The following is a 15765-nucleotide window of genomic DNA, read 5'->3' as shown; positions in this document are numbered from 1 at the left end:
ACGGGGATAGTGCAATTTCTGTACCACCCTCGCCATAGAGTGACCCATGCGTCGGGCACCCACTATCATCCCACATTCAGTGAATTCAATGTGCCTATATACCTCACAAGCTGTGGGTTCGTCCACTAGCGAGAGGGATGACAGCATTGCGTTGCCCAGAAACCAGGTATTTCATGAATTCTGTCCTTTCAGCGTACTTGTACAATAAGCTCACTTGCACACACAACCACCTAGCTGAGCAGTTCACTCCACTGATAAGGCACCCAGAGACAATCCCGAAGGAATCACATATCTGAAACCTAAAGACAAAGATACAAGAAACTCTGAAAAATACAGGCCAATCGCATGCCTCCCAACGATATACAAGATCCTCATCAGCTGGAAACCAAGAAGATATCAGGCCACTTGGAAAGCCAAAACAGAATTTAATGTCCGAGACTGTTCGTTAACGTATTCAGTGGCTAAATTGGTACCATTAATAGTCTTCAGTTTCTTAGTTATACCAAATTTGTGATTGACTCGGATTATGTATTCCATAACCATTGTTGGAATAAAAGCCGACTACCTCAGCCACTGTGTGAAAACAGACCTTAATAATTCCTCCTTTGACAGGATTCGAACTCCTGCATTTTCTACGTGGTGTTGAAGGTCAGAGATTATATAAGCATTGTGCTACTGGCAAGGTTACATAAACAGTATTACTTTTTAATTCGTATTACTTGTTAATTGAGTCACTCGTTTTGCGAGTTGTTGATTATTGGAATAAGTTGCCTCCATGGGATGTTTGAGACTGCTAAACTGTCGCCAGCTTGGAGAAATTCAAAGCTCAGGTTAAATGGATACCTACGTGCGGAAGGAATCAAATAGTTGGTTGTTACTTTTTTTTCTTTTCTTTTCTTTTTTTTTTTTTTTTTTTTTTTTTTTGGCTGGCACAGCAAGAGCTCAGAGCTACCTTGCACCATACGGCTAATACTAGTACTACACTATATTACTACCACTTCACTGAACCTTAAAGAGAAAAACACTTCGCGTTTGAATTTTTCCAAAAGATTTTAGCACTATCAAGTGTTTTCCCCAAAAAAATGTTTGCCTTCTCGTTATTTTAAATTAAATGTTTTCCTCTAAAATATTCCATGGAATAAAACAAACTGATATATGTGTAGTGCATGTGGGTGGCGCTATCTGTCGGTTCCTTGATCGTTCGGATAATCAAAGTCTCATTGTATTACGAATATAAATTTACAAGTAAAGAGAGCGCAGATCTAATGGTGTTAATATAAGGTATATTAAAGTGAATTAGCACCCTTTTTTTTGTAATCGTTTACTGCAGGCTCATTTTACTGCCTTTACATGGTACTTCTTCTCGACAACAAACAATATTTAGCTAAGCGCAGTCAGTGAAGGTTACCTCTAAATAATTTATCTAGCTTTCTTTTAACAAAAGTTCCGGAAAGCAGTAATATTAATTTTAAGCCTGATGTACTTCATAGTTTTTAAACTGAAATCAGAGAATGCGCACGTTTCGAGATCACTGGGGCCGTTATCAATTATACACGCTCCAGAGCTGCGCCATCAATCACAGACCGGTATGGAAAGACTCTGCTCAAAGAAATACGTGAATACATTTGTGGGTGAATTGTTGTAGATTTCTCCGCCGTTAGTGACAGATGGCTCTGCCTTCAAGTGCGTGTTTTAAATTTTTTTTTCTCTTTATGGGTTTTGTTTTCTTTGTGAAAACACCGGTGACAGTAAGCTTGATCCAAAACTAAAAGAATATTTTTGGAAAACATCTCTTTTTTGATATTTCAGATTTTACAGCAAAGAAGTTTTTTTATGTATTTCTGTTGACGGCCTGCATACGTTTGTAATTGGTTTCGGGAGATACATTTGTAATGCGAACATCAAATGATCTTCAAAATTTTTGGACGTTTTCACAATTTTATGCAACTTTTGTGATTTCACATGACACTTTTAAAAAATATAATTTAGCGTAAACCTCTTAATTATCGTAATATTAAAAAGTGATTGCAATTAAATACGAGGGCTTTTCAATAAAGAATGATCGTAATTTTTTTTCACGATGCAGCATCCACATACCTTTATTAATTATCCATATTTTGATGTCCTTTTCAAAGTTGCCCCCATTTGATGAAATGTACTTCAACGTTTCTGCCATTCTTCAAAAACATGTGGAAGCCATTTTTTGACATGCGTTTGAGAATCGCCTCCGATGTCTTTACAACTTTTGGACTGGAAAAGATTTCCTCGCAGCACCTCTGCAAACCTCTCAGCACCTCTCCTTTTACTTTGGAAATAAAAAAAAAAATCGCACGCAGCAAGGTCAGGGCTGTAGGGCGGATGACGAACACATTTGACATTAATTCTGGCTAAGTACTGGGTAACAGAATGACCAATGTGAGGTCTCGTATTGTCATGATGCAGCATCCACCCACCTGCGTGCAGTTGCGGTCGTTTGCGACAAATATGCTCCCACAAAGTGCAGTACAGTTCTGCAGTAAGGTACCATAACAGTAGTATGATGACACAACATGCTGGTACGCCATTCCTTGATGTCAGAAAAAGAGATGACCATAATATTTCTGCAGAAGCCACAACTTTTGATTTTTAAGGTATTGGCGATGATGCAGCCATCCAAACAGAGCTGCTTGCTTATTCTCTGGGTGGAAAGAATGCAACCATGTCTCATCCGCCGTTATCACTTTGTGCAAAACCTCACTGTCTTCGGTAAATATCTGCTGGAGCTCCTGACACACCTCCATACGAACTTGCTGTTGCTCAGGTGTGAGTAGTCTTGGAACCCAGCGTGCACAAACACATGTCATATGCAAATGGTCATGGGGGATACTATGCGTGCTTCCTACTAATATTATGAACATCTCTGCCAGTTGCCTTACTGTTATACGACGATTTTCTCTCAAAATTACAGCAGTGTTTATGGTTTCTGTGGTGACAGCAGTGGTTAGAGCTCCAGGACCACCGATTTTTGTGATTGGATCACGTCCATCTTTAAACATTCTAAACCACCTCAGAGTGTGCTATATGGAAGCATAGATTTACCATAAGCTCTTTTAACATTTGGTAAGCTTCAGCTGATGTTTTAATGAGACGAAAAGAAAATTTGAGAGCAGCATACTGTTCCTCGCGTGTCAGGCCCATTGTTACGTAGGCGAAACTGAATAGGATAAACTTGACAGACCGCCAAGAACACACCGTGCGCACGAGTCAACTGCGCAGTTGTTATGAGATACAGCTTGGTTTCGTCTTAAATTCCGCAGCTCAACTACAATAGCAAGCAGTACCGTTGTTCATAAAAATTTATGATTATTCTTTATTGAACAACTCTTGTAAATTTTCTGTATCAACTTCGAAACTGTGACACACGGTCAGAGTATTTTACGAAAGAAAGAAAGAATACAAGAAGAACACTGTGGTATTAATAATCATGCGGGCGTAGTGCTTACTGTTGCATCTTACCACTAGCTATGACGGCAGTAACTTACAGAACTTGAAATTGATGAGCTTCGACCCAGACCTCTCCAAATGAGTGACAAGTGGCATAAGCACTAAACCGTCACGCAAGACTGTGAACCACAAAAACTAGAAACTAGGTTATCTAAAGTAGGGAGGACGGCCTGACTGAGATGTATCAAGTTTTAAAGGAATGAAAAACTATGTATAAGTATAGTGCGAAAGCATCAATAATACATAGCCAAATCTGAATGAACAGAATATTAGCAAAGCGGCATCGTTTTAAGTTATATCTCATATTATGAATACCTTCACAACGAGTTGCCATGATATTGCACTACTTCGAATAAGTAACGCTTCACCTGAGGAGAAGACTAATGTTACTTATTCTCAGATGGATACCACCACCCAGACGGCACCGTTTCAGGGCTATTTGTATATGTGTGGGATAATAACTCGACTATCCACTTGTCCCTATTAGACTTAAAAAAAGCAAACAGGTAGAGGGAAAGTAATAGTAGGAGTGGAAGAGGAAAAGAAACGGTGTAGAAGAATGAAAGGGACAGTAACTCCTTCAACTCACACTACTCAAAAACTCATAAACTCCTCGAATAGGCAACGCTTCCCCAGTGGAGAAGGCTGTTGTTACCTATTCTTGGAAACTCCGGACATCATCAGGCTCCCCCTGGCGGCACCGTTTCAGGGCTATTTGGCCCTTCTTCGGTGAGTGGGTAGGTACCCGAGTGATGCAATGATGGCAAAACAGTTATGAAGTATAACTCCACAATATGAGAGATGCCTGATGGTGTATGATGTATTTAGACTATAAAGCATTTAGGGCGTAAGCCTCAAGCTATGGAAAAGTCTAGACGATGTATAAGTATAGTGCGAAAGCATCAATAATTGCTTTATAGTCTAAATACATCATACACCATCAGGCATCTCTCATATTGTGGAGTTAGTCTGGGTGGTGGTATCCATCTGAGAATAAGTAACATTAGTCTTCTCCTCAGGTGAAGCGTTACTTATTCGAAGTAGTGCAATATCATGGCAACTCGTTGTGAAGGTATTCACAATATGAGATATAACTTAAAACGATGCCGCTTTGCTAATATTCTGTTCATTCAGATTTGGCTATGTATTATTGATGCTTTCGCACTATACTTATACATAGTCTAGACTTTTCCATAGCTTGAGGCTTACGCCCTAAATGCTTTATAGGAATGAATAAAATAAACTAGAGTAGTGTTATTTTTGATAAGAAAGACAGGGGCCAGGTAGCAAGCCATGGCGAGTAGCACAATTGATAGGTGAACGAGAAAAGACCCGAGTTCGAATCCCGTAAATGACACGAGGAATTTTTATGGGCCTTTTTCACAACGCGGCTGAGTTAGTCGGTTTCAGGTGAGGGTAGCATGTGTTTTTTTTTCCCCTCCCCGAAACGCGAGTTTTTCGTCCATAGGCTGAATAATCTATCTGTATACAGATAGATTATGACCTCCATATCTGTACAGGATAACATTCGATAAATCATGTATGGGACACCATGTGCTTTCCTGGCTGCCTGTTTACACTGTTAATAAAACTTCATCTCTGCTCGTATCGTAACGCCCAGATCCCTTTCCTCCTCCACTGTTTTTAATTCAACCCCATGAAGTGTATAATTTATTTGTGGGTTGTTGTTCCCCAAGTGTAGCCCTTACATTTAGCAGAATTAAAATATAGCCACTTCTTTGACCATCTCTGAAGTCTGTTCAAGTCATCCCGAAGGAGCACTGCATGGCACTGATCATTAACGACTCTGCCAATCTTTACTTCATCTGCAAACTTTGACATCACGCCTTCTATTCCTTCGTCGATGTCATTTATGAAAATGAGAAACAACAGTGGTCCAAGACCCGATCCTTGAGGGACTCCACTACTGATGTTACGGCGCCTCCCTAGCCAGGTGGGAAGGAGCAGCAGTGCGTAGCACACGCTTCTTGATTAGACCCGGGTTCGAACCCGTCACCACCAAATACGGAGGATGCGGAAAGGTCAGGGAATGACCACCGCATATCCCGGAGCAATATAGCCTTAGTTGCTAATGCTCCTAAAAACCAAATAACAAACAACAAACAAACTACCGATGTTACACTAGTCTGAAGAATATCCATTAATTACAACCCTCTGCCTTCAGCCCTACAGTTCAGCCCTACAGTCACCCAGCAATTCAGCATAGATCTTACCAGTAAGCCCAACCTGTTCAAGCTTCTACAGTAACCTCTCATGAGGGACCAAGTCAAATTTTTTGCTAAAATCCCAATAAACTATGTCGAAATTGTTCCCTAAATCCAGCTCAGTAACTTCTGTGACTGTGCCAAAACAGCCTACAAAATACCCTTAACAAAGCCATGTTGTGTGACCTTCAGAATTCCATATATCTAAATGTTCCTGGATTTCACGCTTAATCATTGCCACTTAGATTTTTTCTACCACCGAAGTCAAACTACGGGTCTGTAGTTACCAACTTCACCCTTAGAACCGCATTATATATTGGCGATACATTGGCAATTTTCCAATACAAAACAATCTCGCTTGTGTCCAAAGATGCCCTCATAATTAACCACACCGGTTTAATGCACTCGCTCGCGCTCTCCCTCAAAACTACAGAGTATATGCCATTAACTCCAGGAGCCTTACTTGCCTTTATGCTCAAAAAAAAGTTTTTCTAATAAACAATCATCTGTAATTACGACATCACTAATTTCATATGGCTCAGCCTCACTCGCACAGTCTCTTCTCAGCATGAAGGGCCTTTCATCAGTAAAGACCGATGCAAAGTACCTATTCAATTCATCCAAAACATCAGCTGGGTTATCTAAGCTAGACTCCATCCGACGACACTTAGTGGAATTCATACGACGATGTGTACACGCTGTAATACGGGCAAACGTAAAACTACTAGATATTGAATAATGGTTTAATGATTTAGCCAGAATGTGGTGATGATATCTTATGGGCTATGTAATAATAGCAAATAAATTAAGATAAATCAAGCAAAAAAAAAAAAAAAAAAGTCCAAAAGAAATTCCCGTTGGCGAATTTGTATTTATGAACTATACTAGGACAAAATCTGTTCATCATGAAATGACTAGCAAGTTGATGTTACTGTTGTTTTTAAATACTTATTTTATATATTGATACATGTCATTTAACTCTTTTTCTTTATTTATATACATCAGGACCTCTGTGTAATTTCAGGAAATATACTTGATGGGAAAGAAGAAATGGCAAAAAATGCCAGAAAAATTCAAATTTCATTACAATATGAATAACATGCCTAAGTAAAAAAGTATTATTCACATTCTTTATTATTTTTTTCAGCTTGCAAGCGGAAAGAAGAACAACAGCAACAGCAAAAGCATCCCAACGCCCCCAAAAAGCCTCGTCTTGTGTTTACAGACCTCCAACGGCGTACCCTACAAGCTATTTTTAAGGAAACCAAACGGCCCTCCAAGGAGATGCAGATCACCATTTCACAGCAGTTAGGGCTCGAGCTAAGCACTGTGGGTAACTTCTTTATGAATGCCAGGAGGCGTTCCCAGGACAAATGGCAGGATGAGGACAAATGCAAGACAACCAGCTCAAGCAGTGCAACAATCGCCAACAGCTCTCTTTCCACCTCCACTACTCCCACCCCAACACCGACACCCATCCTCACAACCACAGTAACGCCTGTTGCAACAGTTGTGGCTGTAACCACGTCATAACCAACCCTCTCTTTCAACAGCAGCGCTACCTGCCGAAGTGAAAGCACATAAAGGACTAAAGAAGGATGGGTGAAGATAGTTCGCTGTAACACCAGGAGAAGTCACCAGTCCATGCACAATCTAGTCTTTAAGCCTATTTAGAATAATTATTCATGTACTTGTGAAACGAGGTAATCCTCGCTGCTAAGCCTGATCATAAAAAAAGCAGGGAAAAAAACAAAATGAAGTCTTTAAAAGTATCATACCCTATAAAAGCTTAAAACTTGCCCAATTTTCACTCAAAGTGAATAAAAGCACACTGTTCCATAAATAAATCTTTTTTGAAAGGACATGCCAAAAGTTCCTTCAAAGCGCGTGTTTTGTATTCAGTAGAATTAACGACGTAAGTTAGAACTTGTTTTTTTCCCTCGCTGCATCAGGGGTATGACAAAAACACAGAAGAATGCTTAGTTCTAGGCAGAAATAGGACTGGTAATAATGATTAGGCTTAGCATGCTCGTAGGTTGATGTCAATATTAGGAGAGGCGGTCTGACAATGAAATAACTTACGGCTCAAAGTTCTATATACTGCTGCAACATTCCTAAAGGAAACACGACCGGGTAGATAAGTTGAGAAAGCTATAAATGTGTACAGTAACGCCTAGGCTTATCTGGCTTGTTTCCGTTCCTGTAAAAACGAAAGAACAACGTCTAAATGTACCGCTAGGTGACAAGATAGAGCATCTTTGTAATGTGATGTTTAGAAAAAATATATATATATTAAAAGTAAACGGTCGTAGATTTTAACACACCTGTGAGATTCCATTTATTTAAATATAATTTGTAAAATATATATATACAATGTATTTATTTAACAAACATCGAAATTTCAAAACATAAAAACACAAATGTAACTATATATGTAGATAATTATTTATGAATATATTTATTTATGCCGTTTATATTTTGAATGTTAATTTATATTATAGAATATTGTAATTATTTATATTATGTGTCAATATAACAGCAAGAAATCAATAATTAAAAAAGGTCAGTCTGGAGTTTCACAATACGGCCCTTAGGAATAGGCTAATCTTTAATGCTGTGTAACTATACATATTCGGAATGAAAATCTTTGAACTCTCTCACTAAACTGAATAGTTTATAAAACCTTGAAAGACGGACTTCGAAACAATTTGTATAGGCTATTATGCCAAATAAAAACCAATAGAAAATTACAACTAAAATTTATTTATTATTTATATAAAGGAATTATTTAGCATCTGCAGTGTATAGCAGATGCTAAATAATTCATCAAATAAGTGTATAGTATCAATAATCGAAATCAAGTCTGACTTCACCTATACGGATTTTCGGCGACAAAATTTTGAAGGCTACAAATGAGTTTCACGCTGTCAATGGGTTTGCTTAGAAATGCCTCGATATTACAACATATTAGGAATGCAAATGCGCGTATTTCATAATTTTATCAGTCTGAAACAGCGGGCGCTCTTAATTTTACCTACGCTGGAAAATTTTAAACCAGCCTTGATTGAAATATAGTTAAAGAGTGCCTAAAGAATCAAGAAACGCTTTTAGATCATAAAAATCTCTTAGATAGCAAACAGCTCTGATAAACTCGTAATCAGATAAAATCTCCAACCAAAAGGTTTCTCTCAATTTATTTATTTATTACATAGCCGAACAGAACGATATAAGCTTCAATGAAAATATTTTTTGTGGTGAGAAACCAGAACACAATTCCCTCTATTGCTCTATTTAATAGAATTTGCTTAATTTTGAGTAAATATCCCAAGAAAGAATTATATCTTCAAGAAAGAACACATAAGCTTACAGAAATCTCCAGACTGGCTCTTTTTAGGTTTTTGCACTTGTATCTTTCTGATTATACTTATAGTTAGAAGCACAGAAAAATCGTGATATTACTCCATTTTACCGAAATGGGAATTTAATTTTTTTTCTTTTCATTATTCATAGAAATTTATAATTTGTTTCCAGAATGGTTCCTTTAGTTATTGAAAAACTTCACAGTTCTAGTCATGTAAAACGTTCCACCAAAGAGATTAAAAGGATAAGCTGGAAGTTGAATAGGGAGACCTTAAACTATATAAATCTATAAATGTCTCACAGAATTTTCATATATAAAATTCTTTCTAAACTTAAGAAGCGATTGCGTATTTTTTTGTTTCATTAATCTTGGCTGTTTGCAGATCTTAATTGAAATACTTAAGAAAAATTTGGAAACTGAAAAAAGTTCACCAGAAATTCTAATTTGTTGCATAAAAACCAAAAATGCTGGTTACTCTCTCTCTCTCTCTCTCTCTCTCTCGAATTACCTAAAAAACACTAATTAATAAAATTATATTTAGATTTATTGTGAAATACATAAATCTCTAGGCCTTATTACATGTGTTCTAAAGCAGTGTTTCTCAACCGCCAGCCTGCGGATATGTTTTGTCAGTCCGCAAAACGGTTACTGCTATATTCCTTGTCTAAAAACTAAGCAGGACGTCGACTTAGAGCGGTACACACCAGCCTGCGATGCATTGTGGGTTAAGAGTCATATTCTGAAGCATAATAACTGCTTTTATGAATTATCAATAACTTCGAAACTTAATACCTAATAGTAATTATAAATGGTTATGGATAGCCTAATAATGTAAATATAAATAAATAATACTAATATAAATGGTCATGGATAGCATAATAAAAATAACTAACACGAAGTATGCCAGCTTCCTGTAAAACATTTATACACATAATATCACACTCGTATTGTATATACCTGTATACAAGTGGATTTCACTCGCACAGGTATTTAAATAAGTATGATAACTATTTTATATTTATGTATTATCATTTGCTTTTCGTTCACTAAACTACAACCATTCACTGAGGAAGTAGAGCAAATTGGTATGATTCCAAATTATACATAAAAGCAGGTGTACTCCGACCCTAATCATATTTGTGTCCCTTCATTCTCATACTAAAATACTTTTAAAGTGGGTTGAACTCATCTAATCTATATTATATTTTAGATACTTTGTCTGCGCCCCCTCCGGCCCTCATATGCTCTCTAATCTCCCTAAATTTAAATTCTGTAAAAAAGCAAAACATTCTGGCAATTTTACTACATATTTTTTTTAAACTTAAACTGGAAGTGACGATTTTAAATGTTTCTCAATCAATAAGGCTATATAAAGTGCAAAAAGCACTTAAATTCTAAGAATGTAGCTTTTATATTAATAAAAAGTTAAATATTTGTAAAGGAGCATAAGATATTAAAGTGAGCAGTTGTATATAATTGCACAATACACCCATTTTGTACAAATCACATCCAATAACAATTAATAAATGTAATCTATTAACGTCAAAAACATTTACATAAAAACTAAAACATAAAGAACTTAGAAATATTTACATAAAAGCTGCAGTTTGGTTTCTTTCTTGGTATATACCATTTATATTCACAATCTGCACAGGAAACGGTAATGATTTTTCTAACTTGTTGACTGAAAAAACTTAGGGAATTCATTTTTGTAATATAAGATTAGCAGCTTTATGAAAATGCATATGCTCGGTTCAGGTATACAGTAATACAATATAGTTCTATATCTGCCATCTGTTCTCAACTCCTCCGCTGAGTGCCGCCAGACAGCAACTGCTCTAAGATCATCTGTTCCTCGAGTCCACAATTTATGTTGTCTGAAGCCAATACTGTTGGCACGTGTCTAATTATGCCTAGATGCCATCAGACTGAGCTTTATCGGCCGTAATTACAACTCTTAAGTTTTTTATTGAAATTAGCGTAATAAGCTGAAAATGACTGCCAGAATTGAACAAATTACTACAATTGAAACATTTAATGTCATGCTGAATTCAGATGGCAAATAGTTCGCTGAACTTTAATGATCTTTCATTTACTTAAGGTTTCAGATGTAATTAACAGCGAAGATAAGCACTGTTATCAACAGAACGGTTTGTTAAAAGATGACAATACATTTTTATTACATGCTAAATATCAGAAGGCCATTGCATTTGCTGCTCAATATAGATATTTGGTTGTAGACAGTGGCGACACCTCATTTTGATTTTTGATTTTTTTTTTTTTTTTGTTGTTAATGAAGTACATTTAAGCTTTAACTACTTCATATTTTATTTTCTATAAAATGAAAAGTTGTACTTTTCTTTTGTCTGCGCGGGTAGCACAGTGGTATCGACACCGTCCTCCCCACACTGGATGAAAAAGGCCCGCGTTCGAATTTCCTCGATGACGCGAGAAACTTTAATGGGCTTTTTTTCACTCCGTGGCTGAGTTAGTCGGTCTCAGGCGTAGATAGCAAGGGTTCCCCTCCCCCAGAAACTGGGGTTTTTTCGTCCAGCAAAACAAGCAAATCGACCAGAGAACACACACAATTTACAGACACAAATACGGGTTTATGTATTAAATTACGGGTAACCCTAATATAATATATATATGCTTTTTTGTTGTTGTTTTTTTTTTTTTTTTTTGTACTTTTCTTAGCAACGTCTGTGCGGGTCGGATAGTAGCACAGTGGTTATGATCACCGTTCGCCTCACACGGGCGGAAATGATTTGGTTCGAATCCTGTTAATGACACAAGGAACTTTTATGGGCTAATTCACTCCGTGGCTGAATCAGTCGGTCTCGGGCGTAAAAAATAAGGTTTTTCTTTTTCCCTCAGAAACTCGGCTCTTTCATCCAGAGAACCAAGCAAACCGACTAGGAACAAACACGTTATATTTACGATCATATTACATAAGGGTGTTTATTCTCCAGTAAACTTGATATGTCTTTTTCTTTTTCTCTGAAAAACACTGCACATCAATGAACTTTCAGGTACAATTTTATGCGATTTTTTTTAATAAATGAAATTATTTTTGTTTCTTTGTTATTATTATCTACGTAATTAACATTCTGTTTGCTTTCTCACATTATGCACTGACGCTTTCTGTATAAAACGGTAATCAGTTAATTATAATTTAGCTACATACGGTGTCCAGTTCGAAGAGTGACTGCATTTTCCACACAGCGGCAAACTTTGTTGAATTCTTGGAGGGTTTGCATTCAAACGTTCAACACGTTATAAACTTGATTTTTTGCAATAAAAAGTTATTAGACGTGCACACTTATTATTTATTTTTATTTAGAATTACGTGATTTTGGCTACTCTATACTTGTAAAAAAAAAATTAACAATTTCGTAATGGTACTCGTTTCACCAGAAAAATAACAACGAAAAAATTATTATGACAGTATTAATTTCTGAAAATAAAATAAAGTAAAACATTCTTAACAATACCCTTAGTAGCCTGGAAAGTCGTCTGAATTATAAGATTTACCTAAAAATATTAATAACTAATTAAACCATAAACCAAAAATTTGTCACCTAAGGATATTATAATATTATTAATTTTTATTTATATTTCAAATATTTTGATATTCTTGGTAGGTAACATTTCAAACAGAAAATGCGATTTCTAAAAAAAAAAAAAAGTAATAATAATAACTATCTACCATCTAACTTATTCTTTTAAACTTCAGTATCTAGAAAAAATTTAAAACTTTATCATAATAACATTATTACAATGATATTTAAAGTATTTTCATTTGTAAAAGCAATGCATTTCTAGACAAATGTTCGCTCCTAAACAATATTTCACTAATTTTTATGAGTTAAGTCTCAAGGTTTCCTCAAATTTCTCACGTTTGAGAAAAATAAAATCTTCCAGCATATCCAATATAATTTTTCATTTAATCAAATTTGAGTGCGTTATAATATTTCTTTATGTAATAACTATTTGATATTTTTGTATTCTAAAGGTGACGTGTCTTCGATTTTGTCTTCGGTGTGATTTCTTGCATGCTCAAATATATTCTGAAGTTTGTTTTCCTTTCGGTCTGTAGTCCCAATTTAATCATTGATGATTCCAGTTTGTTTCTCTTAACGTAGTTAAGCATGGAATATCCACCAACAATAATTGAAAGGCTTTAAAGCATAATAATCCATGTTTAGCAGAAGTCTCAGCAGAGGTCGTCAAGCCTATCTCTATTAACTGATCGATTTAAAGTAATATTAACCTTTTCAAAAACGCTTTGATCAAAGTTCTTGTAATCGTGTTTACACTTTCACTTTTTTTTATACAATATTAATAATTAGTGTTAACACTTACATAATCTTTTGTTAATATTCCTAGTAACTGTCTAACCCACATTTTTAATTAGTATAACCCCCTTTGAAAATAATGACACTTATCATTTTACTACAATATAAGAAATTCTTTAACAATTAACACTTTATATTGATAATTAAACATATTAAAACAAAATAATGTATTTTAAAGTATTGTACGCAATCATAATATTTTATCAAACGAGATTTAAATTTCAAAAAGAACTGAAATCTCATTAATAATTAAATTGAATTACACTCATCGTGATTCGTTCACAAAACTGTTTTCCACACTTTATTTACAATAAAATAGAATACTACTTTCTTCATTGTACATCGACATTATCACAATATAAAAAGAGAAATTTAAAATCGAACCGTAATCTGTACTGATTAACAGATTTGTATATATAGTTGTCCCCCTCTCTATAGTTCACTAAAGACAGCCACTGCGTGTTGATAAAAACAAGGTAAATTGGAAAGGCAAAACAGGAAAGAGCATATGAATTTCGAACACATTTCATATCTCAGAGAGACTGAAAAACTAATTCTTAAAAATATATTAATAAAATAAAGTTAAGAAGATCAAACTCTGTAGATATATGTAGTCTCAATATGTGATTATTAATTATCAAGTAACGAATCGTAATTAATAGCTAATTGTTAGGTAACCTGATGCTTCACATACAAGTGAATATTCAATGCAAACAGAGGAAATGACATTAAAATCTTTTCTTTAGTCTTATTTAACGTTCATTAATTATTTATTCAATCGTTAAAAGACCAGAATGACACCCATACAAATTGAAGAGAGAGAGCTGTTAGAGGTAAATAAAAAACGAAAAACAAAGACTGGTACAGAGATAGGATGATGTTAGAGTGTTTCAAAGACGGAAAGAGATCAAACTACATACGATGAGCGAATACTGCTATGTGGTATAATATAATCAGCAAAAGAACCGATATATTAAATGAGGAGAATTCAATTTGAGACCGCATGTGTAAACAAGTAAATCTAGGTTTTAATTGCAAATCGGTTAGGAAAACAAATAACAAGGAAAAATATATATTTTAGTTACAAAGCATTAAAAATAATACTCATTAGTAGTAAAGAGGCCAATAAATGGGAGAAAGAAGAAATCGCTTAAAACTGCAGTTTGATATAAATATCACACAACGTAAAATGTGAAGTCTGTCTCGTGTACGCATATATCAATATCAAACGGGAAGTCCAAGTATGTTGCATGTCTTCTCTCTCTCTCTCTCTCGTTCACTAATCATGCACGTCATTATTTACAGGGTCGGACTAGAAAGAAATCCTCCCACAAAAAAAAAGTGTTTTTGTTTGGAAATGTAGTACGCGTCCAAAGGCCTTATTAAGATCCAAGGGGAGGTTGAAGCTTCTACGATTTTGCTCGATATCTTCCTGGCCCAGTCCGATCCTGATCATTTATTCATGAGTATATTTGACTTTTGCTTATTTAGTGACAAATGGGCCTGGAGTACTGGGGTCCATAGTTTAACAGATATTTATTTAAAGTATACCCAGTAAAATAAAATAAAATAAAATATTTCCAGAAGCTTTCGGAACTCGTGTCCCTTTCTCAACTGACAGAATTTTTTTTTTAAATACATTACAAGCAAACTGTGGCACGTTACTCATTCGTCATTGTTGTAGCACGGACGTGTGCTGCCTTGCGCCAGTGATCATCCATCAATAAAACGGTTGTCTCCAGGATTGGATGTATACGCATGCCTTTCTGGCGATTTAATGCCTTAGGGTTGTTCATTATGTTTAGTGACTCTAGCCATAGGCGGTGGCGAAAGTGTCGCGCGTGGTCCACTATCTCAAAGTCGCGCTTGGGGTCAAGATCGTGGTTGGTAGCCCAAAAATGTTCTGCAAGCGCGGACTGGTCAGTTTCGGCAAGCCGGATTGCTCTGTCGTGTTCCGTGAGGCGATCCTGGAGACGTCTCGATGTCTCACCTACGTAGCAACTGTTACAGGCCCTACAGGTGATACGGTACACTACATTGCTGCGTAAGACAGGTGTGACAGGGGTCTTCACACTGGAGACAAGTGAACGTAGGTTCCTACCTGGTAATTGTACACATTTTATGTTGTAACTTCTCAGGATCTTCGAGATACGTCCTGACACTCCTGGATAGTACGGAATGTAGGCGGATGATATGCCGACTTGCTTCGGAGGTCTTGGGTTGGAAGTAAGCTCTTGTGCCTGTAACAAGCATCTGTTTAGTACATGGGATGGATAACCGCATCTGGTTAAGTCCGCCTTCACACGGGAGATCTCGTTACGTCTAATTGTGTCGGTGC

The 15765-nt window shown here is 36.1% G+C and overlaps 1 protein-coding gene across 1 annotated transcript in view; it reads left to right on the top strand.

The window, feature by feature from the left end:
- LOC150087050 (uncharacterized) overlaps positions 1 to 7294 on the top strand; it is a 498158-nt gene extending 490864 nt beyond the window's left edge. The window contains exon 2 of the mRNA XM_090371781.1: positions 6856 to 7294. Coding sequence (XP_090227907.1) covers positions 6856 to 7241 — 386 coding nt within the window. The 3' untranslated portion in view covers positions 7242 to 7294. The remainder of the gene's footprint in view (positions 1 to 6855) is intronic.
- The last annotated feature ends 8471 nt before the right edge of the window (positions 7295 to 15765 follow it).

Source organism: Mastigoproctus giganteus, chromosome 4, assembly GCF_048544385.1.
Source record: "Mastigoproctus giganteus isolate SK-2022 chromosome 4, ASM4854438v1, whole genome shotgun sequence".
Classification (NCBI taxonomy): Eukaryota; Metazoa; Arthropoda; class Arachnida; order Uropygi; family Thelyphonidae; genus Mastigoproctus; species Mastigoproctus giganteus.
This window is presented reverse-complemented; position numbering and strand designations above follow the sequence as displayed.